Genomic DNA, 26,951 nt, shown 5'->3' on the forward strand with positions numbered 1-26,951 from the left:
AAATTTCTATTACAACCTTCTAGCTAAATCCTGATTTATTTATCTTGGGGCGTTCATGTTTTACAGCTCGAGCAGTGAAAAGAATGTCCACAAAAGTAAATCACATTTACTTCTGTGCATGTGTAAATACTTGTATTCAGGTTCTTCCTAGGTTAAGATTTAAGAAAAAATACTGGCAAAACCCTTTATTATATTTGGAATATTTATTTGGATAGTCTTACAGCATTGGAAATTTCTCTGTGCTTTTGAGCGCTTATATACCGAGATTGTCATGTATCTGATGTGCACACCAAGCACCCCGTGACTTCTCATGAGTGATGTGTGCCTTAAGGTTGCCTCTTGCTTGCCAACTGCTTTACGGGTCAGTGCTTTCTAGCACACTTCTTTTCCTGCACCATGCTTCCGTAACTTGAAATCAGTAGGAATTCTAAGTCATTCCTTCTCTGCAACGGAGAACGAAAATGCTGGCAGAGCGTTTTCTCAAGAGCCTATTGACGCTATCTTCCCTGAGGCCTGCGTATGTTTTAGTAAGTAACCTGGGTATGTTTTAAAAGGCCTTAAAAGCATATGGTATTAAACTTCAGGCAGATAAAAGTGAAACCTTAATTCAGTTCCTCAGAGGAGTTAACAAAAACATGGTAAGGTGGAACGAAGAAATAATATGCCTCTGTAATATTTCCATGGTAGCTTTGTTAGGAACTTCCAGTGATGGTGCTGGTGTCCAACTCTGGGTAAACGTGCTTTGATGTGGCCTTCCAGAAGTTCTTATCTTAACGTTTGACTGCGTGAGTTGGCCTCCCCAGTTCACTGTGTGTATTAAACTGCGTGGTCAATTTGTGGCATGAATTTTGTTATGGAAGTGTTCTCTGAAGCCCTCACAATTACAGCATGTGAAGTTTCATCAAATTTTTTGTAAATCAGTCTGATGTACTCCAGAGTTTTAAACCTTCCTACTTACTGTCCCATAGGAAAGAGTATGTTGTTTTATTTGCTTGGTTATATCTGACTGCTAGAGATTGAGATTTTTGTTATGTTATTTATTTACTGTTTTGGGTCAGAGAATGGAAGGAACAAAGCAATTGCAGATATACTTAGTTAGCACCTGATTATTCAAGCATGTGATCTTAAGTGTTGTGGTATATTTGCTTACATAATGGCTGTAATAGGTACTAAGCAGTAGATCATTTCAGATTTTGTGGTTGTGTCCTAGTTGTTAAGGACAAAATATAGAAGAAAAAGACGATTTAATGTAACTAATACCACATTTTATGAATGTTTTATGAATTTAGTTTTATGACTATCCAGCTCCCTAGTGCTAAGGTTGTGGAATCTGGCCTGTTCTCCTGTGCTCCCTGAATGTCTTTTTTTTTTTTCTTTTTCCTCCCATGAAAAATAATAAACACCTTTTTTTTGGTTCTCTTTGTACCCGTTCTGCCTTTACTTCTAACTGATCTGCTTGGTTCTATTCAGGGCAAATTCTCATCTAAATAGAAATAATTGCAGATGTATGTTATTATGGAAAGAATTACTGACTTAGATTCCTGTGCCTGGCAGTGACAGTAGCACTTCAGAGAAGCTGAAGGAGCTATCTTTCTCTTTCTGTTTGTGGTTTCTTCAAGTAACTTAAAGACTTAAAGACTGGCAGGCAATTTAGTGTTGAGCTTTAGCACTAAAAGCTAGTTTTATGACTTCTTACGAAACAGAAAATGTCTGATCATAAAGCTAACCCTCTTTTTTTTTTTTTTTTCTAAACTCTGTCGAAAATAGCTCTGAAGCTTCATTCTTACATCTTGTTTTTCCTTGGGTGCCTGCATTTTATTTACAAAGCAGTGTAAAAATGTTCAAACCAGGCAGCTGTTAAAAGCTGGTACTTGGAATTGGAGCAAAGTAAGTGTTGTGAGCCAAGAGCAGGCAGTACGTCAGCATTACGTAACTATTTGCCGCGGCGTGTGTGATTTGTATTGCTTTCTGCCCCTCCTTTTTTGTCCTCTCTTCATAGGACGAAAAGACAACTAATTGACGGGTAAGAATTTGTAATGCTTCCCTGCAGGAATGTGACATTAGAAGTAAATTAGCCAACCTTTGTCTTGCTTTACTTCCTTTTCTTTTGTCCTTACACATTTGCACGACTGCAATCCTATTGGTAAACGTTTGTAAACATTTTGCATTCGACATTCCTTGCAGGTATCGTCAGTTCAGCTGTGTCATTTCCTTATTGTTGTATTTTTCTGTTTCTTCTCCTGTTCTGCTTTTTGTTGCATAAGGCATCAACTTTAGGAAAATTATAATAAAAATTCTTCAGTGGACATTCTCCTGATTGTTTTTACCTTCTAACTCTTTGTCATCTGACCTTAATTTGTCCATTACTATCTTGTTTGAAATGTCTGCTCCTAGTCCACTCGGTTTGCCAAAACAGTGATTGGAATGATGCTTTTTGAATCTATACTGAAACAAAGAAAAAGAAATGCAGCTGTTTTTTCCAACGCATAAAAACTGGGTAAGCAACCGAGCATTAAAGCTCAAGATTGCCTTTTTTACTGTGAAATGTGGTTTTCCAGATAACTGAGTCATGAGGGAAGACTACACATGCATATGAGTGATTCAGGCACAGAAGTCGTATTGAAGGCTGCAGGATTTATATGCTGTGCTGCTCAAGAATTATAACAAATTCTTCGCTCCTCACAGTCTTTCTTGATTGAAGTTTTGGGCAACCAATTTGGGGTCAGGTAGTCATGAGTCTTTGGCTTAGGGTTTTGTCAGAGCTAGATAGGTGAGTGATAAAATGGGTAGGTAACAAACCTAAAGTTTGGATGGAGTCAAAGGCAGGATGTCAGTTTAGCTGCTGCTGAAGTTGCCATGCTGCTGTAGCACTTGGACCTGGTGGGGTTTGTAAGTGATGTGTGAGGCAAGACTGAGATGACAGCCTGCTGTTGTACAGCACTGTACAGGGGTAAAGAAATTGTGATTTTTTTTTTTTTTTTAAAGGCGTGTTAATCTTGTATGAATGTAAGTTGTGTGTGCTTTTTAGAAACAGGGTTAAGAGGTGAAAATTTGTACTGTAAACACTTTATAGCAAAACAGAAACACAGATAAGGTTTTATTTTCTGTATCTGTTAACTCCATTGTTGCGGACACTTTACTCTCGCAAAGTTATCTGGTTAAAAACCTTTATCAAAGTCAAATTGTCTTTGTAGCTCTCATGAAAGTCAACCTACACAGGAAATGTGAACAAAGAAAAATCTCTTCCTCCTTCCTTTCTTTTCAGAGGACTTAGCCTAATAGTGATTGGCAAATGAACTCACAAATATAGTTTATTCTATGCCTTTTATATAAGACCACTAGCTTATATCTAGCATATTTTCTACAGTATTTATTGTCTTAGGAAAACTCTTACATCATTGGTGTTACTGAACAGATCAAGCTAGCATATGTTAGGGAAATTCTGTTGCTTTACACAGATATGAGATGATGTAACTGGTAGATAAAATACTGCACCTAGAGGACTAAGTTTATAGTACTGAAAAATACTGAGTAAAGATGCATTAGCTGATAAACGTTACTGTAGCCTGCTTGTGACAGTTGCACTGATATTTTTAGTGAGCCTTAGTTATTGAAGATACAATTTTTTGTGGCACTGACTATTTGCATATGAAACACCTAGCATAGACTTTTAATAGTTTAGAAAAGCAACTGAGGATCTCCTATAATGAAGTAAATGATGCTTTCAGACAATGGTTTGCCCATGCTGCTTAGTTGATTTTTTGGAATGTAAGAATAGACATTTTAAATTCTTAATTTATTTTTGTAACACTTTTATCTGTAACAAATTTGTCTATTAAACAGTAGTTTTATTCTTGAAGGAATACCTTTAATATTTTCACCAACTTTTTAATGTGTTTTTTTAATAAAGAATCCTGCTACAGACGAGGAAGAAAAATTATAAATGTTGAGATATGTTTGCAAATACAGTAGTGATGCAGTTAATGGAATAAATTTTAATTTTTTTTCACTTTTAAGTTGTTTTTAATACATTTTATACAAACAAGGAAATAAACCTCAAATCTCTGTGTACTGGACAGGTACAATCCTTTCTCTCTATTCTTGTTTGTTAATTTAAAGCAGGGTGGTTTAACTTTGTGTGTTGCCATCACTGACTTTTGAATTTCTTTTGGAGGGCCACACATGAAACATCCAGCTCTGCAGCTGATTCATGGGAATAACACTGGCTTACTGGTACATCAGGAATATCAGTGGTTACAATAGCTTTCTGGTTTTTTATATGGGCATAGGTTGTGGGATGTGGGCAGTTTCCTTTTTTTTTTTTGGTGTGAGCACACAAGGACATAAGCTATGTTGCACACAAATTGATTTAGTTATAGAGAATACCAGTTTTACCATACTGAACAACAACAGAAAAAAAAAAGAGTACATAGAACCAGCAAAGCACGCCTGGGTTACTCCATTCGGGTTTTTCTCCAGAGGTACTGGTAGGCCAAAATCTGAGGCTGAATCTGTGCAAGGGTAGTGCAGGAGCAAAGGTTAGGAACAGGAGTGGCCTTTGTGGTGGCAGCAAGCTGTTGGTGTGGCTAAGCCTACCTTGTGAAACTGGGATTTTGAGGTTCTTGAAAGATGCATAAAGCCCAAAGAAGGAGGTACCTGATCTGTGCAGTTACGTGAATTCAGGTAATGTAAAAGGGTAGCTTCATGCTGTGGCATGCATGCCATATCTTATAAGTCTTCAGTCCTATTAGGAAAGTTCAATAACATGAATAAAAGGGCTTCAAATAGCAGGGTTCTTAGCAGAAGAACCTCTCAGTTGTGTTGTGGCCAAGCTAGATGTTCTTTTCATGCTAGTTTAAAAAGGAGAAACTGTAAACCCGCTCTCAAGTTGTTCATATGTGAAAAATGTGGTAGGAACAGCATCAGGATAATCCCAGAAATCAAGTGTTACACTAATATGAAATGTTAGTAGCAGTCTTCTAGGTGGGGAAAATGAGTTACTTTTGAGAAAAAGTTTCAAAATAAGGCTAGAAGTAGCTTTCTGCCCCATGACAGTCTTGACAAAACAAGGAAGATGTGGCAACCGGTTATGTCATTGCACCTAACTTTGTGAGATCTCAGTGCTCAATTTACAGTTATAGATTTGAGTATTGTGTTAAGTTTTGTAGCCTCGAACCTCCTCCTAAATTTCAAGTGCATCAGCTACTTTGGAAAGGGGAATGACCAAATCGGTGTATGCCAGTACACTCAATTTAGGCAAGCCATTTTCAAACAAAGAAGAAAAGTAATCCTGAGATTATGAGTAAAAAAAGAATAAAAAATTGGTTAGGTTGGAGAGGCACTGCCAGCTTTTCCTGCTGAAACTGAACTACTGCACAGCCAAGACTATGGGTTTGAGCTGCCTCAGGCTTAGATCTCCCACTTCCTGGGCAAGTACTGTTGCAACTAGCTGACTTTAGTAAAACGAGCACCCCGTTCACCAGCTGTGTTTAATGAAAATGTCTAACTTTTTCTGTTTGTGTTAAAGTCATGTCAGGCTTGCACAGCCTGCACTCAGAGCACGTCAAGGTCTGAGATTTACAGTGGAAGTGGAAAATATATTTCCATTTTAACATTTAGCTCTTTATTCCACCTAAGCATCATTTCCATTGTTATAGGCTAAGATAAGCTTAAAACTTGAGATAGTCTAACTTACTCCTCAGTAACTCTATAGCGAAAACATTAGATATTGAGTCATCCCCCCAGCCTCAGCCCTGGCTGTGCGTCCAGCTATGTTTGGAATGGACAGAACAATTTAGAAAAAAGTCCTCCAAACTTTGAGTGGTGTAGACAAAATAAAATCTGGTCAATAAACTGTGTGTGACTTTATTTTTGTTTGTAAACCTATTTTTCTTAGAGTTACTAGGTGCTTGGCAGAGATTTGTTATATTTCTTCTTGTAAAACATGGATTTTCAATTAAAAAAAAAAAAAAAAGAAGAAAAAATTTGGTCTGCCCACTATTGTGTGGTAACTTAACATATTCACAAACATAGTTTGTCAATTTTAGCTAAAAACAGTATTTTACCTTTCGACAGTAATCCTCTTAGTGTTCACTGATTGATGATGTAGGAGAGGTCAGAATCATGTCCTTGGTAGATGTATATGTAGCTAGAGCTATTGAATGTGCTTTTGCTTTTCCTGGGTTAATCTGAAAAGGTTACGGAGAACAGCCTTGAGGAAAGATTATTATTGACAACTGCTACTGTAAGCATGGTCTTATCTCCTCATTGCCAGAAATAAGTTAAGGGTTCTTTAAAGGAGCAGGAGCTCGTGGTTAAACATTGCTTTTGTGATGGTTATTGTAATTAACACTTATCATCTTTGAGGAATGGGTGGTGCCTTTGGTAAAGCATGAAACAATTGGGATAAGTGTCTTGGGTGATACTGAGACCAGTTGTCTATTTTCATCATGGTGCTTTGAATTGATTGTCATATTCTGAAATTTAATAGAAAAAGTCCTTAAGATATTTTTGAAGCATTAACGCTCTTAATTGAAATATTCAGAGTTGTGGTTACAAAATTGCCTTGCATCAAATGCATGAAATAATTGGTTAGGAAAAAGATTTGTTCTTTACTCTTTAAAAGCTGTTCCAAACTCTGTGTGCATAATTCGAACAACTGAGCTGGCCACGCTGCAGTGCTGGGCCACAACTGATATTGAGCATTTGGTATATGTTCCTTTCTTGTGTACCTCAATCTCTACTACTTTTTTTTTCCCTCCTTAAAATGCTTCCTATGATTTAGTGATAGCACTGATTTGGTCATGTTCTGCTGTCTTCCAGAGAGGTGAACTTCCTGGACTGCTGCTTTTTTATTTTGTTATTCTGGTTTTGTTTAGCTGCCTTATAATCAAACAATCTGCTGGAAAGTGCCTGTTTTCAAATGTGTGCATCATCTATCTGGCAATTGAGAGATCCAGAGAATGGTCCTTCTGGCCACATAATTTGTAGGATTGCTTTAAAATGATGAGTCAGCACTCTTTAATAACAGAGTTGAAAAAACTCCATACTACCTGATTACACATAAACATACTTTCTTTAAAGAAAGGGCGTTTAATGTTTATTGGTGTTTGCGAGTTGTGTTTGTCATTGCTATTTAACTTTATTAAAACTGTGAGTCTCACAATGGATGGAAGGGAAAGAAGATTGAAAATCAAAAAGAGAATCTTTTCAGACGGGTCTGTTCTTGCAATACACAATAAGTGTGTTTAGCTGGTGTTGTGTATGTGTGTGGTTTTTTAAGCTGTTGAAATTTGTGTCTGTATTATTTCAGTAAATCAAGGACCTCAGGTATTCCATTTCCAGTTACTAAGAAAATGAGTTATGCTGAAAAAGTCAAGTGCGATTGACCCGCTAATAAGAATAAAGCTTGCTCTTATTGATTAATAATATCCTCTGAATTATATCTTATTAAATTATTGATTTCATTTTGGGCTACTGTGTACTGTTGAGTAGGAAATTGTTCTGCTTGACTGGCTTTATTTATGTACATGTGGGATAAATCCCTGGGTTATGCATAAACTTGAGAGTTTTGAAATTTTTCGTAGTTTTTCTGAAGAACTTTCAGGAGCACTTATGCATGGTACAGGAGACACAAACTTGAGTCCTTTTTTTCTACTTCTCTCAAATCAAGGCCTTAAGGTGAAACTGTGTGCTGCTTCTGCAGTTCAGTTTCCATGATACTTCTTCAGGAAGAAACTGCTCTTTATCTTTGTTACTCCCTTGTACATTTATCACTTTTAGCATCTTCCTGCATTGTCTTTGTACTTGAGCTTTCCCACTCTACCTTAAGTGAAGTATGCATAATATATTTAGAATAATTTAAACGTTGAATTTTGCAGCTGAAATGAATGTAGGCTAAAATGGAAGCTGGAACTAACTGTTGAATACTGAATTGACTCTTGGTGACAGCCCTGTCCCATTTCTTAATTTTACAGGCCTTCCTGTTCCCTCTACTTTTACAGTTTATATGTTGTATATGTTCTGTGTGACTTCAGAGTGACTGGGATCTACTTTCTGTACTGGTTTCATAAAGCTTCTGCTAAGTAAAGACATGACCTTTTGACTTGCAGTTCTGTCACTGGTGGCTTGCTGAAGCTGTTGGTTAGTGGCAGCTGCCAACAAATCCTGATGAAACATTGTCCATCATTAGGGAAGACAGTGAGAATGAACAGGAAGCATTGTATGAAACATGGGACCTGCCCATGTGTTGAGTACTGTATGCAGTTTTGGCCTCTCATAAGAAGAGCCTAGAAGAGCTACAGAAGGTAAAGGGAAGCAGACTTCTTAAAAGGGATGTCTGAAATGGGTGGTGGGAGTTGGAAGTGATCAATGCTTGTAGAGTCACCAAGGCACTGGATAGAGCAGTTGTGGAACTTTTATTCACCAAAATGTGCAATTGTAAAACTGGAGAGCACTCACTGAGGTTTGATTTAGAAATTACACAAGGAGAAGTGAACATATGCAGTTTGTTAATACATAAGATTTTAGAGGTAGATAATACTATCAGATTCAGGAAAACAAATTCACATGTGTCAAATCCATACCAGATACAAATGGCATTGGCAGAGATGCACACTTTTCCAGCTGTAGTATAACTGCTGTGAATGGTGGGGAGTCTGAAGAAAATAGGTGGCAAATAAGTGACTAAGGCTCATGTGCTGTTCATCTATCTCTTGATGATTGTGTTGGAGACAAAACACTTCCTTTGACTGCTGGTCTCAGTAATATGCTTCTGTTTTTTAGTGGGTTTCTTACTTCTATCTAGAAAGCGTTCAAGGAGGAGAGCCTCATTTTATACTTTGTCAAACAATGGCTTGAGAACAGCTTGAGGAACTGGTTTCAATTCTGTAAACAAAAAGAAGGCTACATGATGGGTGGTAATGTCTTTAGTAACTTCTAGAGTAGATCGGAGTTGCAATACCTCATTGTGTAAAAGCTTTAGAGTAAGCTTTTAACAACTTCTTTCTAGAATTTTTTTATACTTATGAGTGAAGATCTGAAAATGTTAGGCCCAGCCATAGTCTTTATTAGTATTTAGACACACCAGTGTTTTGCTGACAAATTCCATTATCCATTCCTATAACTATGCAATTGGAAAAACTCTAGGAAACGATGCCCAGTTTATAATTTTACAATCAATATGAAGCATATGCCTGTTTGGATCATACAAAAATTCCAGTACTAAGAAGTATTGCTGAATAATTCTTCAGTAGAGAAGACACCTAAAAAAAATGGAGAGAAATGGATATATTTAAAGAATAAGACCACACTTCTAGTGGCATTAGTCTTAGAATATTTACTTTTCTAAAAGAGTTCTCATATTCACTTTACTAAGAGCTCCATTTTTACCAATAATATGGGGGATTGGAAGGAATAGAAGCCATAGGGAATGAATGCAAATGTGCATGCTGTGCTGCTAAATGTATAATTAATTGTTTCAATCTGGATCGTAATTCACAAAAAATGAACAAGTAAAATGCTATATATAACATAGCCATTGGGATGAAGAGACAGAGAGACACATCTGTCGACACACATTATAATGTTTTTATTTTTTCCTTCACAAAGTGTTGATAATCATTGTTCTTCGTTTTGTTTTTAATGAGACTTATAAGCTTCTTTTAAAAAAACCTTGGGAAATCCAATAGACTAAAGATTCCTTGTTAAAGAGATCTGACTAAAATAATTTAACCCACTTGTGCATGTAAAACACTTTCACTTGCTTCAGAATACTTTATTTTTATACAAGGAGATTCATTCTGGTAGAAAAACCATTCTCTCACAACTTATTTTTCACCAACATTTAGTATAAATCTCTCTGGATTCTTTTCAGTCAGAGTTTGCCTCCAGAGGTTGTGGGTTTCCATGGTACCTAATCCTTATTTAGCCGACTTGGTATTTCTACACAGCTGTGGAAGGGCATCAATGGATTTCTGTTCTTTCCTGGTTCTAGTGCAGATTTTACACCTTTGACCTTCTGACATATTAACTCGTGTTGAAAAGTGTCTGCAGAGATGCCGCTGAAAAAAAAAACCAAACAAAAAACCCCCACAAAACAACTCAAACCAATCCACTCCATTATCATGAAGGGACATTGCTAGATCCAGGTGTGTGATAGTTGATGCTTGCCAAGTCAGGGGAAGTTGAGGAAAAAAAATAGGATCTGCATCTGTTCTGTGCAGTCAGAGATTCTAATCAAATTTGGTCACTTAGTTTTAAATACATAAAAGCAAAAAGTAACTGAAAGTTGTACTGGAATATACTGAAGTGCCTTATGAGCTTAATTGCTTAGTACTTCAGTATTTGTTAATCTGAGGGATCGCTAGTCTTTAGAGGTTGCTGTTTGTCTGTAGTGTTGTGGTTGTGGCCAGGTCTATATTTCAGGAGAGTGTACATTTGGTACTGAACTGCAAATAGTTGCCTTCCTACAAGCCGGACTACACAGATTTGTGGTAGGTTGGTGTTAAAACAGGCATTTAAAAAAAAGGGCATGATGTAAATTACCGTATTGGTAAAGGATAAAAAACTGATAGTGAAGAGGAAGCTAGTAAGTTAGAATACAATGTGGTTTGTTGGGCTTATTTTCTCAAGAATTCTTGGATTCTAGAAAATTGTAAATATTTCTTTCAAAGGCTGATGTGGATATGTTTTTTTTTTCCAAATAAACAGGAAAATGAAACCTTTTTTTTGCGGCAGGATTTATCTCTTCTGCTCTTCAGATTATTTGCTAAGTGTAATTACAGATTATTGGTTTTAGTTTTGATTTTTTTTCAGTGACTACTGAAATTCAGTGGCTACCTGAATTAGAGCTGATTGATCTTAGCACTTGCCCTCAGCAAGCTTGCTAGTGACACCAAGCTGTGCGGTGCAGTTGACAAGCTGGAGGGAAGGGATGTCATCCAGAAGGACCTTGACAAGCTTGAGAAGTGGTTGTGTGCAAACATGAATTTCAACAAGGCCCATTGTGTAAGGTCCTGTACCTGGGCTGGGGCAGTGTCAAGCACAAACACAGTCTGGGCAGAGAATGGATCGAGAGCAGCCCTGATGAGAAGGACTTGGGATTCCTGGTGGAAGAGGCTGGACATGGTCCGGCAATGTGCACTTGCAGCCTGGAAAGCCAGTCGTGTTCTGGACTGCAACAAAAGCAGAGTGGCCACCAGGGCAAGGAGGTGATTCTGCCCCTCTACTCTGCTCTGGTGACATCCTACCTGGAGCACTGCATCCAGCTCTGGAGTCCCCAGCACAGGAAGGACACTGACCTGTTCGAGTGGCTCCAGAGGAAAGCCACCAAGATGATTAGAGGGATGAAGTACCTCTCCTATGAGGAAAAGCTGGACAGTTGGGGGTTTGCAACCTGGAGAAGAGAAGGTTCTGGGGACACCTTAGAGGAGCCTTTCAGTGCCTAAAGGAGCTCTACAAGAATGCCGGAGAGGGATGTGTTACAAGGGTGTGTAGTGATAGAACAAGGGGAATGACTTTAAATTGAAGGAGGGTAGGTTTTGTTTGGATATTAGGAAGAAATTTTTTTCTGTGAAGTGTGTGAGGCACTGGAACAGGTTGCCCAGAGAAGTTGTGGATGCCCCATCCCTAAGAGTGTTTAAGGCCAGGCTGGATGGGGCTTGGAGCAACCTGGAGCAACTCCCTCAGGCAGGGGGCTTGGAACTAGATGATCTGTAAGCTCCTTTCCAACCCAAACCATTCTATGATTCTGTGGATGGTGTTTCTGGTTTGACAGTATAAGTTTTACAGTTTTTCTAAAAATAAAGTAATAGTCGATTAGGTGGCATTCAGAAACGAGAGATGAATAGACAGAGGTCAAATCCATTTTCAACATGAAGTATTTTTATAACAGGTTCAGAATTAAAATTTATTTCAGGATCTTTTTTTCTTTTGTCTTGAAAATCCCAAGATTAAGATTTTGCTATTTACAGAGAAATTAATCTATTTTTAGACTAGTGAAGCTGAAAAATGCAATATGTGGTTACAAAACAAGCATTTAATTTGCAGCCTGTATTTGTTTCAGTGAAATTATTTTTATGTAGCAAGACATCTATGCTTTCATGCCTCATTTGTAGAGAGCAGTTTAGTTAAACTTACAAATCACTACCAGTAGGCAGGTGTAAAAGGACTTAGCATTTTTCAATAAATGAAAGCATCAGGTGTACCACAAAGAGGTGAGGTCTCTTTAAGCTGAATAAAGAAAATAGCATGTTTTTTTTTAACCTGCTGTTGGTTACACCTCTTGTATTTAAAACGGTATGATTTCTGTGGAAAAAATACCTGTGTATGGAAGATGTCAGGAATCTAATGCAGAAACATCAGACTTCTTATTGTGCACTGCATGGGCAGTCTTGAGTCTGCCATGCCTTTCTCTCCCACACTAGAAGCTGTGATAAGTGGATATTTTTGGTTGGTCTTTTGTTATTATTTGAAAAATTGATAATAGAAAACCCAAGTGACTTGTGCAAAGTGAAGACGATGAACCTCTGTTGCCAAGAGTGTTGCTTTTTGAGAAGGAACTGTATCAATGGACTGTACATAGAAAGGTTGAACTTGTGTGATGTACTTGGCTGTCTCCATAGCATTACTTAAAGCAGAGTATTAAGTTCAGCGTTATGGAATTTCTGCACATTATATTAGTTAAAATGCAGTTTGGAAGAACCCATGAATTGGTCAGCATGAGGTCAAAACCAGAAGAGTCAAAGCTTCTTCAGAAATGTAATATCACTTGAAAGGTAGAAGGGTTTGTTAAAAGTGCTTTGTAATTTATGATTGCTAATGAGAGTTCTGTATAGCTCTATGGTGCCCCATACAGAACTATCACTACTAAAATTTACACAGAAGTTTATCTAAAAGTCACATTTTGACAAGGTTAACTAGTAATAAGGGTGTTAAAGGAAGCAGGAGAAGAAAGCTGGCTAGTTGTTTGGGAGTTTGTGGTTTTTTTGGTTTTGTTTTTGTTTTTGTTTTTTTTTTTTAAACCTGTATGCGTAATTTTATGCTACGCTAAAGAAATTATATAAAGAGCATGAAAAAAGCATATGTTTATGACAAAGGGATTTTAAAAATGTATATCATGCTCTTAATTATGTTGCAATAACTTTATAATATACTGGTTTCCCTAAGTCATATTTTATGAAAGGATTAAAGAGCAGCTTTTGAAATGTGCATAAAATCAGGTAGCAAAAGTTGTGAGTGGGGGTGTGTGTGTGTTACGCTATGACTAGATTAGTGTGCTACTTCAATATGCTTATCAGAAAGCATTGTTCTAATCTGGTGTATATATGGTAGACATAAGACATCCTTTTCCCGTGATTTTTTTAAAATGACATAATTTAATAACTTGCTTGTATTGCCTCTCTAGTACAGTCAGTTCATCAGAAATGAAGCAAACTGTTTTTCTAGGAAAACAGAGTTTTGTGGGTGAAACAAAGTTACTATCTGCAGGTAAAGGAAAAGTGTTAAGTAGAGAATGAGATCTTCCAGTTTAAGTTTTTATTTTGATAAGCCTAAATGGTTAAAGTATATGCATCAGTCCCCTCAGTAAAAGCTTCTGTACTAAGCACTTTCTCATGAGTCATGTTTCTTTGTAGGCCGTCAGCTGATTTCAGACAGTGCATCTGATTCCTTTGGAAATAATTACACAAACAAAATAACAGGCTTAAGGAAATCAATTAGAAGGAAGTATTAGAATGAATAATTGTGTAAATTGTAGAAGAATAATTTCTTCTTTAAAGAAATTATTACTGTTAAAGTAGTTAGAAAAGAAAGGTATCTGTATTTTACACAGTATTTTGGTGCTGAAAGGTCTGGCATTGATTTTAACTTCTTCTGAAATGAAGTAGTGAATCACTGTTTTGTAGACCTTTTGCTAGGAAGAAAACCGAAGATTGTGTATGATAAAAAAATCATATGAAGGTAATTATTATATTACTGTACCCCCTTTAGTAGTTACCATAAGATTGAGTCATTGGTGGCAGAATAGCCATTGCTCCTCAATTGAACTTTGAATTTTACATGTCCTTACATAGGACATCGTGAGAATATGAGCCTGTAATGTTCTGTAGGTTGAGGGCTGCAAAAGCAGGGGTTAAAATACTGGCATAAACAGTTTAAGAGTAATATGTCTAATAACAAAGTACTTCCTTTTTTTTTTTTTAATAATAAAGCTCCATGTAGTCAGCTGGATAGTGTAAGTACAGACTAAGCTGTGAAGGAAAAAAAAATTTGTGTGTGACTTGCTTTTAAAATGGGAGGGTGGGGATCAGGGGAAGGTACTAATTTACACTTGTCTGTGGTTTAATAGGTCTTGGCAATTGCTTTGACCATAATCTTGACAAAAGCAGTTGTGTTGCTTTGAACCAAATAATGGCTCAGTTGGGGCTTGGGAGGGACTGGGATGATGAACTGTGAGTTCTCCTTAGTCCTTTAAAAAGTAGACAAATAGTCTTACTATTGGAAAAATAAAATCTTGGATACTGTTTGTATACTTTTCATGTTAAATGCTTCTTCAGGTGACATTTAAGTACATAGCCTCAGTAATGCCTTGAAACAGATGTTTTCTGTTCCATTCTGGGTGTTTTTATCTTGGTTTCTATGGCAATGAAACCTGTGTGGAGTGTCAGGCCTCTTCTTCCCCTGTCTCCAAAAATAACTTCTAAATTTATCAACCAGTATAAGCCAAAATTAAATGTAAATGGGAAGCTCAAAGGTAGACAGATTCCTACTGGTTTCAAGCAAGCTGGTGACTCCACAGAGGAGAATCAGTGCCCTGTGAAAATGAGGCAGAGTTGCTACAAGACAAAATGATATAAACCGCTGCTATCTACCCTGCTGGCCTGGGCAAAATTTCCAGTTTACTGGGGCAAGTTCTGCTGCAGTTGTGGGGTTTTATTACAGAATCACCGAATATGCTGAGTTGGAAGGGAACCACAAGGATCATTGAGTCCAAGCCTTAGCTCTGCACAGGACCATCCCCTGGAGTCACACCATGTGCCTAAGAGTATCATCCAAACACTTTTTGAACTCTGTCATTGTTTTGCTTTCTTAGCGAATTAGTCCCCTGAGAAGAGCTGAAATTACTGCCTTGAGGAGAAACTAGGAGATAGGACAGAAAGAGAATAAAAAAAGCTGGTTTCTGTTCATGGAACAACTTGTGTTTATTATTGTAGCTGTGAACACTCAAGCTACTTAATCCAGTTCTTGTGATTTTTATTTTTTTTTTCAGTAAAGGAGTCAAGATTTTTTGTTAAATTACTGCATTACGATAACCTTGATGCCTTTCAGAATTTCTGAGAGGCCTGTATAATAGAAGAGAGGATAAATACTTGGTTTCTGAATATGAGTCCTGCAAAATAAAGACTTTTTGTATCCACTGAAGGCCATAATGAGACTCCTTTGTATGGAGCCCTTAGGATGGATTTTTTCCATTTCCAAAGTGCAGTTGCTATAACAAGTGAATGACTTGTTGATTTTGTCTTTGAAAACAAGAAGTCTCATGTGCATATTCTTGTCCAATCCTCACATTAACTTTATCAGTTCCTAAATTAGTCCACTGTTACTACGTTAGAGATAATATGGAGAAAAGTAATTTTCAAGAAAGCACGCAGACGACACAAAATTACAGTTCTTGTAATGGCAAAGTGGTTTTTTTTTAAGCAGTAACATGCTTTTTGACCAATGACATGCTAGAGGATCTCTATGTCTCCAGAACAGTGACAGTACATACTGTGGCTTGGTAGGGAGAAAAAGTTGCAGGGATTGAAGTGGAAGGTGACAGGAGGGGAAGAATGGAGGTAACAGGCAGATGTCAATTAACTTGGCTCTGCTGCTTCTCCTGCCTGTAGACCAGGTTGTTGTTGGGGGGTAGTCAGAACTACACACATATCCCGTATGAGTGTCAGTGTAACAGCATCAGTGTAAAAAACTGTGCCAGTAATGTCTGGTTATTTGTATCTTTTCTAATAAAATGACAGTTTTATTTAAGAATGAGGGGTTTTTTTTATTTGTCCATTTGCAATATTAGATTTTTCTTGTGAATGATTGTGCTGAATTTAGAATCATAACATTTGTAGTTCTCAGGTTGTTCTTCTGACCAGTTTGACCTTTTTAGAGTAGAGTGATTTGTATTCTCACTTGTTTTCTCCATCACTAAATATATTTTAGTTATTTTGAAGTACTTTTGTTTTCTTTGGCTTTAACTACTCTAAATGGCTATTCATATTTCTCTGATTACTGCTACTTTTGGATCACTGATTAGCCGTTAAATGACCTGATTGCTCAGTACCCAGAAACCCTTAAAACCTCCTGTCAGTTCCATTGAAGATGACCTCTGAACATTAGGAAACATTTATTTTTTTTTTTCCCCTCCGTATTTTTAATAAAGAGAGGGTAACTGAGCACTGGAACAAGCTTTCCAGAGAGCTTGTGGAGGTACTCAACAGTCATCTGAATGTGGTCCTGCCCAACCAGCTGTAGGTGTCTCTCATTGAGCGGGGTGGGGGGGGGCCTGAGAGGCCTCATAGAGCTAGGTGTCCTCAGTGATCCCTTTCAGCCTCAACCATTCTGTGAACTTTCATATAATCTACATGTTGAAAGAATTTTGGTGTGAATGTTACACTACTTAACAAGAAATTTAGCATTCTTTCTTCTCATAATGTGCTTTTTCCAATAATCTGGTTGTACTTTGCCTAATAGGAAATTAATGTAGTTATAGTCTTAATATTTTTGTTATCGAAATGGTATTTTTCGGGTATTCATAGAAACCACCAATTTGAAGCTACAGAATTCTGCTTTTAGATTTGTTCAGCTTCTTGTCTGGGTTTTACATGTGGCCCTTCAGTTGTTGACTTCTACGTATCTTATCTTGTAGTTTGCACTACCAGGAACTAGCACTTTTTTGTTTAATTCTAACACTTTCTTTTTAAAAGTTTGATTCATATTCTAAGCACTATCAAGATAGCTAAAACAATCAAAAAGGCCCTCTGTAAGAAAAGATATTAGTTGCTGGATCTGAATTCCACAGTTTTAATCAACATTCTTGCTTATCCAAATTTTTATTTCTGTATATGCTTAACTGGGCATGTCCTTATAAAACTTCATCTTAATAAAACAAACAAACCAACCAGCAGCTTAAAGTTTTATAGGGAAAAGATTGTTTCCAGGGTGTAAAGAAAAGCAGAATGTTTTGAAAAGTCTTAGAATTTACATGGAGGAGCTCTTTGACAAGTTGTAAGAGAATGAAAATCCCAGTTACAGAACTAGAAATGTGTCTTAAATTTTTATTTCTTCTAGATCAATACAATAAATGATAATATTTCTCACCTGTTTTGTTTTAAAATGGATTAAGACATTTTATGAATGTATTTAGGAACAAAAATGTAATGGTGTTAAAATAGTCATATAATAGTATTTTCCATTATAGTAAAAATTGAAGAACTCCAGATTTTTAAGACTTTCTGAACATCTCTGATGGGAAGAAATACGTTTCTGGGGGGGAAAAAAAAAGCAAGGCAGTTAAGACTAGCTGTTTGCTTAAAAGAACTTAGCTGGACTACTTGAAGTAGTCACATGCTGGTTTGTAAATATTTTTTGTTTTCTTGATGAGAGTAATCTTCTCTCTTTGAACATGCTTCTGAGTGTATTAGGTTGTCGTGGAAAGTATTCCCTGAATGCCTCTGAAATTCTGAAATTTTTGTTTTTCTTCTAAGCTTCACAATGAGGATGACCCACCAGAATCTTCAGCAGCTGAGCAGCCCTCGACGTCTACAGAGACTACGCAGACTCCCCAGACAGCAGCCTTATCTGAAGCAGATATTTCCCCTCCACCTTACTGTAGCATAGCTGTGGAAGCAGCTGCAGCTTCAGGTATTTTTCTCACATAACAGCTTGTCAGGGAGGGGCGTGTATGAATCAGTACTTGGTTCAAACTGGTACGATACTGTGGCATGTTTTTTTTCCTAAGCACACAATCACAGTAAAAAGATATCCTTTCATGTACAGTCCTGTGGTTTATTCAGAAGAAGCACACTGATTGTTCTAAATTGCTAGACTAATGGATATTAATTAATTAGTATAATAGGTTTTATTTAAGTCTGCTCTAGTTCTGTTCCACATTTAATCTACATCTTTGAGTAGTGCTCCATTATTAGACCTCATTAGCACTTTTCATTGCCTCTTTATAAACAAAACCCTCAAACTTCTAAGTATGTAACATTGTTCCGTGAAAAGGTTAATTTTTGTTTAAAGGCTCTTGATAAAACTTCTTATGAAAAATGAGTAACAGGAGTCTCTTTATCCATTTGTTCACTGCTCCCTTTCTCAATGAGATTGTCACCTTTCTGTGGGATATGGGAGACTTAAAAACAGGCGACATCGGAGTTCCTGTTTAAGTAAAGTTGCATGGATTTGTGTCTCCCATGTGCCAAATAAATATTTTAGGAGTAATAGCCAGCCTAATGTTTTTAATGTTGGTTAAAAGAGCAGTTTCTTGTCCCTGTCCTTTGAGACAGTATTTGCAAATATAATACATAGCTGTGTGGAATTATCCCTATATATCCCTATATATAACATCCTTGTGTTGCTGTGCTGACAAATTTGTTGACCATGTGACCTGTGCTGACAAATCTTTACCTCCTAAGCAATCTTGTTACAAGCTACTGCTGGCTGTAGGAGGAAGATCAAGGTGTATTTTGAGTAGTTTTTAATTAATGTTGTAAATAATTCTATGTGATGATATTTTACTCTTGCAACATAGAAGAATGAAGTCTGTGGTCCATTTTGATGGAAGGAACATTTTTAAAAGAATGTGTTGAAATTGGAAAAACTGATTTTCACAGAGCAACTGGAATTAGCAACAAGGCCACACTGATAAGAATACAGCGTGATTTTTACTAGACTGAAGTAACATTGATATTGATATTTAATGGCTCTTTTTTTTAGGATGTTTGTGTGCATGTCTTTTCTATGATTTGATAAAAAGCCTTTGGTTGGAATGCCCAGGGATATAACTGACATAGTATGATTTTTGTTCATAAATTTTTTGCCAGCATCTATGTTAAAGTTTCTGTCTTGAGTAGCAGCTAAAAGTACCATCAAGCTGCACTACTTTTTATAAAAGTATTTAAAAAACCCCGAACTTATTTGAAATGCAAATATCATGAATTTCAGTCTCTGTAAAAAAAAAATACTTCAAGGATGAATGTGCATGTAAGAGTTAATATTCTTGACATCCTTCTGTTTAAGAATACATAACTACATAACTTCTTTATTTTGAACAGAAACACAAAATGAATTTTATCCTGTACCACCTCCATACAGTGTAGCTACCTCTCTTCCTACTTATGATGAAGCAGAGAAGGCCAAAGCTGCAGCAATGGCAGCTGCTGCAGCAGAAGTTGCCCAACGAGTAAGTGATATAGTTCTGCTTTATTTCAGTTTTGTGAAACATGTTAGGCTAGTTAATTATTTATAACAATTGAGCCCATATTATGACCTATTACTAAAATAACAGTGGGCTGATGACTTAAATATTTTGGATGCTTAGGTTTTGTATAGACAGTGTAAGTTAGTTGTAAAGTACTGTGAAAAGCATATCATATTCACCCTCTTCTGAGATGTAGCTGTTGTCCAAACAACTTTAAAAGCCAAATTTTGCCCTCTTTTAATAGTTTATCCAGTAATTTGTCAACTTTTAATTAGGTATCCACTACTAATGTTACTTTGTAGAGTTATTGCTGACATTTAGTGTTTTGTATGGTGAAAAAAATGACCAAAGACCTTTAGAGAGGAAGGGCGAATTCCAACAGTGTGGAAGGGGCAAGACCCTAAATGATGTAGATCTTTTTTAAAAGGAAAGGTCCCTGTTGTTTGTTCCATGCAAGTTCAAAGTAATGCTCCAAGTTCTTAAACAAAAAACCCATACGCCACTAGTTATCGTAAATAGTAAATTAAGTAATAGGCATATATTCGGTGTTTATAGTTTTGAAAGAATTAACCTTATTTAGAGTACAATCTTCAACACAGAAAACTGATATCTGCAATTAGTAATAGGTGTTAGTTTTGTAAGCAAATGTCTTCTTTTCTCTTAAGATTTGAAATGTGGAAATTGTGCTGCTTGGTAGTATTGACCTTAATATATGATACCCAAATAAGGCTTCTAGTGCTTTCACTAAAAAGCTCCTTAAGATCGAATGTGATTACGTTTGATATATATTTAAAATCTTACTGGCTACAGAGTGCTCGTGACTGGAAAAAACCCTCTGCTCACCCAGCAGGAGGCTGTTCCTTTCTTGACTGCAGCACAGTACTCAGTGCACAACACTCACTCACTTCAAGGTATGCACAGCTAAAGCTAAAAGTGGATTTGTGTAACATGGTCAGTGAAGGTGTCCCACAAATCTGTTTTACTAAATGCGGTAGGGAACCAGGGAGATCTGAATGGCTGCTTGCCACGTTTCAGTGGTGAGCTGATGATCTCCAGCTGTAACATTTTAACTGCTATGTAGTCTGTCCTTACTGTTCATCACATAAGTAAAATATTTGGTGAAATACTGGTCTGAGTGAAACCCTCAATCTGAAGTTACAAACTTGGAACATTAGCAACCCACACCTAACTTCTAGAGTACCTGTGGTGCGGCAGACAGGATGTGCAGCTCTCGCAAGATTCTTATTGCTTTTAACTTCAGATGTCTAGAATCCTATGAAGCACAAATTTCAGACATACAAGGAATCTTTCTTGACAACTCAGCCTGGGGTTCAGCCAATTTCAAGAATAAAGCTAAGCAAAAAAAAAAAACAAACAAAAAACATTTTTTTTTTAATCTTGTAATTTTAAGCTTTTTTTATTTTTACTTTGGAGAACTCTTTCTTAAAAGTTCAGGTCAGTGTGACAGAAACATCTTTTACCCTTCTTCAGACAGTCTGCCTGGTTTTGGTCAAACAACAAATTTTTGAAAAGTGAGTTTCCTCAGTTGGTACATATGGCTTCAAATTTGGTGAATGTGTGGAGATTGTCTTGCATGAAAAAGTTGAGGCTGCTCATAGCTCTGAAGGGGATGGGACTTCAGATGTGCTGTTCCCAGAGAGCATTCTCAAATGTTTTGTGTCAGAGTGGGATTACAGAACTAAAAGTAGATACACCTTATGGCTGCTTTGACTGTTTTTGGTGAAAACATTGGAACTGAGAAATAGCAATTTCTGGTGTGGTCTGAAGTAGTTTTATTATTCTTGCCCTTCAGTTAGAAGTGAAGGGGAAAACCACTTGATTCAGTTGTCATCAATGGTAGGTGAAGAGAAGGACAATAGCTGACCAACCCTCTGAAACTAATGTGTTGTGGGAAATTGGTTTTAGTTGAGTAAGGAAGTAACTGGCTCAAAGTGGACACAAGCAGGGATCAGAGAGGATGGGTCTAAGTCAAAATAAGAAGAGGCAAGGATGAATGGAGAGCAGCAGTATGGACAGAGTACAGAGATTTAAATGAGAAACAGAAGGGAAAAGGATAAACTGGGATTGGTGGAGAAAAGAACCGAGTGGGGCTAAAATGTGGTACTGGGAAAGGAACTGAAGCTGGTGTGTGAGAAAAGAGGAGTAGGGAGAGAAAAGAAGTCTAGAGTTAAGAGGCTCTAGGAGAGTTGGATATGGTGATGGAGTTAGAAGTAAACTTTTACACAGTCTACCTTGCTAGAACATACAGTAGAACTTGACATTCAAGAACTGCATGCTGACACCACAAGAATTTCACTTGCTTATGAAAAATCAGTAAGAACACACTATCATTCCCCCAAACTAGAAACTGAGTAAAAAGTTCTAGACTAATGACATTACTAAGTTAGTATCAGTAGTTTGATCTACACAGTGTCAGTGTATCTGAAAGTCACATTCTTGCTGGCTGCTGAAGAGCTCCTTTCCTTTTTTTTTTTTTTTTTTCTTAACTTCTGGGTGAACACACACACAAGCTATATTAAAGAAAGAGTATTAAGGTCACAAAGTTGGGATTTGGGGAAAAAATAGGAAATGCTGAAATTGAATTTCAGTTTTGTAGATGATATGTGCAAGTGCAGTTTTAATTATTGCCATTTTAATTACCTTACCATGTGATACTGCCAGAAAATCCCTGCCTTATTCAATAACTCTGGATTTACACTGAAATGGACTAAGACTGTATAATAAAACTGTCTTAGACTGGCAGATGGCTGGAATAAGAAAGAAGGGTCTTGTTACGGTTAGGTGATGGCTCACCATCTTTAGGGGAAGGATTTAGTTCTGAATACCTGCGGAATAACAGATAAGTGACTTAACTATGTAACAGTAGTGCACAGTTTGTTTTCTCACTTCCACAAGTGACAGCTGCAGACAGTATCTGACCTGTACATTACAGACTTTGCAAAACATACACAAATGATATAATGTAGATTTTTCAGTTTTTATTTTCAGCCTTATGAAATTAATGCTCTTACAAATCTGAGCTCTGCAGTGTTCTGTTCCTCTGTTTTCTTCCTTGTAAACTGAGGATATATTGCTTCTTTACTGCAATAATGTGAACAGTTGGAAAAACTTAAATGTCATTTTGTTGCTTTGAGTGATACACGAAGCTGATAATTTTCATGGTATAGTCCAAAGTGTCCAGTGAAGAAGGTTACAAATTTACTCATTGAGCAAAAAAGAGGAAAATGGCTTGAAAGGGCAGCACATTTAATAAACAGCTTTTGTATTTTTTCCCCCAAATCATGTAAGGATCTTAAAAAAACCTTAATGTGATCATATTACATACTTCATCATAGGCCCTGCATTCACAGATATCATAGATAATATATTCATATAATATGAACAATCTAAACCTTTACTGAAAGTTTCAGCACTTGTTTTTATAGTTCTTTGTGTAGCTTATCTTACAGGAAGAGATTGTGTATTCCTTTCAAATGCTCCCAAATGTCTCATTGTATCAAAGAAATTGTACCAGCCTTGTGTCATCAGTAGTGATAGCATTAGTTATCCTGGGTTTTCCTTTTCAAATTATCAAGGTCAGTTTTGAAAGGTCAGTTTAAACGGACAAAAGTATTGCTAACAGTTAAATGACTTGTTTGTATGTTGCAATGAATGGCTTTTACTTAATGCTTTTCAGTTGCATTTGTCTTATGTTTTTCTGTTTTTACATGCTTAGCACGCCCAGTTTAGGGAATCTAGGAGTCTGTTTGATGAAATATTCCTCAGTCGTCCAGAGGTATGGTATAGTTCTCTCTAGTTTAGACTTCGCTATGAATTTTCCTGCTGGCAAACAAATGCTTCTGGGATTCATTGTGCCTTTCCCCCCCCACTGTTAATTTCTCCATATTGTTTTGTATGTTCAAGGTATCATTTATGGGGTTTATTAAGTAATTTGACCCTTTCATAGAATTTGACCTTTCGTAGAAGTTTTTTGCTGTAAACATTGCATTGGGAAGACTTATATCAATTTAGTGGTTCTTTACTTGATTAAAGGTGGTTGTCTCACTATATGCCATGCCAGATTTCAATTGAAAGATGTTAGAAAGCATTGAGAACAAACAGTCCTCCTTTTGCAGAATACTACAGAGAGGGCTGTAGTTTACGGGGAATTAGTAGATTTGACTTTAGTAGATGCTTTGTACCATTTGATGTTCTTTTGCTTAGAGAAATTACTGTGTGACATACCATTTATATCGATAATATAATTTGCTGTTTAGATGTTTCTCTGGTCATAGGAGCAGTAAGTTTTCTGTTTGAACACATGTCAGCTTATTTAGAAAGCAAGAAATACTGCAATATGAAACAGTGTTACATACCATATAGATTTGTGTGTTGTGTTACGTTCTTCCCATTAAGAAGAAAAAAATATAAAATATGCAATCTCATTGATAAAAAGGTCACTACCTAATAGAAGTATTTTATTAAATTATGTTTAGCTCTAAGCATCAGCAGAGAGGACAGTAATTCTTCATTGCCCATTTTCATTCATGAGTGCATGGTGACAAAACAGCTATATGTTGAAGAAAGACTAGGGCAGTTGGCACCAGCTAGATCAAATGAGAGCACTGTGAAAGACAGCCAGTATTAGTGGGACTTGAGCAGCGGTCAGTCAGTGTTTTCTGTGTGCAGGACTGCTCATGAAACCTCATAGTCGCAAGTGATGTGGATATAGGCTGAATGTGATTTAAGCACGGGGAAGTATTTAATTTCTGAAATGTTCTGATGATTTTTGTATGCCAGTTTTTGGAGACAGTAAATAGGGCTCAGTTTACTGCTCCCTTTTGACATGGAGTGTGATAAATTACAACTTGTTTCCACTTAATACTACAGTGCCTACTTGCAAATATGTGCTCTTACATTTGTGGGCTGTGTATTGACCTGTGTTTCTCATGTGTGTAAGCCTTATAGAAGCCTGTGCGTACAGAGCAAACTGCTAAGCTTGTTACCGTAGTTGAGCAAAATTTTCTTATCTCTGAGGCAGCTTTTTGCATGGAGTATAATTCACAAATTGTTTTGGAAATGCCAGTATGAAGTACAGTAATTGGCAGACAGTTTAGAAAAAAGTCCAAAATTATTATATATGGAGTTTTGTAGACATTGTGAAATGAAAACTGAAAATATTTTTTGTTGTCCTGACTTAAAAAAGGAAATTCTGTGGCATGCACTTCAGATATAAACACATTCAAATGCAGCTCTTTGTTTAATGCTTTTCAGCCCGTTCTCTCCTTCCCTTCCCTCCCATCAGTCTTGTAGCTACAGCAAAGTTGAGCTAAATAAACTAAAGCTTTCATAGTCACTTATGATGACCATTTAGGGACATCTGAAATTATGTACTGTTGAATTATAGTCCCTTAGGATTGTTGTTCACCTAGCTTGTTGTGCTTTCATTGGAATTGTCTATGTGAATAGCAGTGTTTTTAAAGTGAGTTACCTGATGCAGTGTCTTCATTAATTAATCTGAAATGCAGAGCACAGCTGGAATTTCACAGCCACATTACTCAGGGTAAAGCTGACTGCCTTGAGTTGTTACAGGTTGTTGTAGGACATTTTTTACTTAATCTCTATACTCTGGTAAATTATTTTGCTGTGTTGACAAAAGGGAACATGTGGATCGCTTGGCAGAGCTTTAGATCACTGTGATTGTTTAATGCCCTGAATTTTAGTTGTGAATGTTATTTCAGTAGTAAGTGTTTCTGGGTGAAATAGACAAGTAAATTTCACTTGAATTGTTCTCTCTTGATTTCATTTGTTTTTGTAGGTAATTTCTTGTCTCAGTTCTAATAAATTATGTTAATTTGAGCAAAAAATAAGAAAAGAATATTACTTGTGCTTCTGTTTAGACCATATTACTGCTGCTACTGACAGCATTATTTAACTTGTGTCATCCTGCATTGTTCTAATGTTACTCATTTAAATATAAAAACGTTGTATAATTTGTCTTAGTTTTCAGCAGACTCTCTTCAGTAGGTGCTGTTATTGTGCACACTTTTACATTTGTCAGTCTGCAGTCAGAGCAATGTTTTACCTGTGCGTAGAACTGACATATGTAATGTCTGCCAAGTTCTGTTGAAAATCGAGTCCTGAGAAACAAAAAAAATTCTTACTTTCAGTGTTTTATGGCCCAGTATGTTAACATAATGGGAGAAATCTTTGAATCATTTTGACTGACATCTCTGTTCTCTTTTGTTTGGCTTAAGTAATGTGCTTTTTGAGTTTGGAATACTTTTAGACACTTCTAAGGTGCTTGCGCCCTCTAGTGACCCTAGAGGTTTTCTTTGCGTTGCTTATGTTTTTGTGTGGGCTGTAAAATTGTTTAGTGCAGTGCTGTTGCATCAGCAATTTATTTCTAAAACTTTTATTCTTTATTTAGGGAAGCATTAGAAGATTTTTACGGCAAGAAAAATATAGACCATACTATGTGATGACTTTTAAAAAAAATATTTAATAACTTGGCTACATATCAAGACAGTTACAGTTAAAAAAAAGATTTATGTTGGTTTTGATTGTCAAAGTACTAATCTGAAATAACTTTTAGCTTCACTTAAGATGAATAGGCAATATGTACGTATCTTCTACAGAAACTTTTACAGACAGTTTGGGCTTTGTCAATATTAGCAACAAATAAGACTTGTTTTATAGTTATAAATTATTTTTCTTTTAAACTTCCTTGATGTGGACATGTTACAGAAATGTCAGTTTTCTTCTAGCTTTAGAAACATGATTAATACTTTATCCTATAGATAGTTATTCTAAACTTTTCACTAAATTATCACTAACCTGTAAATCCAGGAAGAAGAGTATCCACCACGGGATGATTTCAGTGATGCAGATCAGCTTAGAGTGGGCAATGATGGCATCTTCATGTTGGCATTTTTCAGTAAGTTATCTTGTATCCCAGACCTACTGAGGTATATCTTAATTGTACCTTTTTTCTGTGGAATATTAAAGAGAGCTGTGATAAATTGCATTAATGTACTGTAATGAACACATTTTTCTACCTGTACCCAGATATAAACACTTTGTGTTCCAAATGTAGCAAATATGTTTCTTTTTTTTTTTTTTTTTTGTGGCATCAGTCACGGATAAGGGGACAAAGCAAAATCATAGTAAATAATTGGAAGCCTAGCAAGGCTGCACTGTTACCTGTGAATTGTGAAATTCTGTCATCTTTTAGTTGGACCACTAACTTGAATTAAAGGCTAGATCATAGAAATCTGACAATTGATTTTTAACTAGAAAAAAATTGAGAGTGGTGATGTGCTGTATAAAAGCTGCTGGTGTTAGCATAGTGAGTTAAATAGCCATCCATCCGTATGATGGATTTTTGGAAGAAATCCAACCATACTCATTTTCAGGTTGAACTAACCACTGGCATATAAAAATGCACTGTCTTCAGGTAACCTCTGATTGCAAGCAGCTCTACTGT

The 26,951-nt window shown here is 36.6% G+C and overlaps 1 protein-coding gene across 3 annotated transcripts in view; it reads left to right on the forward strand.

The window, feature by feature from the left end:
- Positions 1–26,951, forward strand: part of NDFIP2 (Nedd4 family interacting protein 2) — a 45,981-nt gene that overhangs the window by 1,146 nt on the left and 17,884 nt on the right. For 2 of the 3 annotated variants that reach the window (XM_017837203.1, XM_017837204.1), the window contains exons 2-5: positions 17,751–17,907; positions 19,320–19,447; positions 23,202–23,261; positions 26,315–26,402. In XM_017837203.1, the coding sequence (XP_017692692.1) occupies positions 17,751–17,907; positions 19,320–19,447; positions 23,202–23,261; positions 26,315–26,402 (433 nt within the window). The remainder of the gene's footprint in view (positions 1–17,750; positions 17,908–19,319; positions 19,448–23,201; positions 23,262–26,314; positions 26,403–26,951) is intronic. The other variant, XM_017837205.1, reaches the window with a different exon arrangement.

Source organism: Lepidothrix coronata, unplaced genomic scaffold (genome assembly GCF_001604755.1).
Source record: "Lepidothrix coronata isolate B3197 unplaced genomic scaffold, Lepidothrix_coronata-1.0 Scaffold295, whole genome shotgun sequence".
NCBI classification, from domain to species: Eukaryota; Metazoa; Chordata; class Aves; order Passeriformes; family Pipridae; genus Lepidothrix; species Lepidothrix coronata.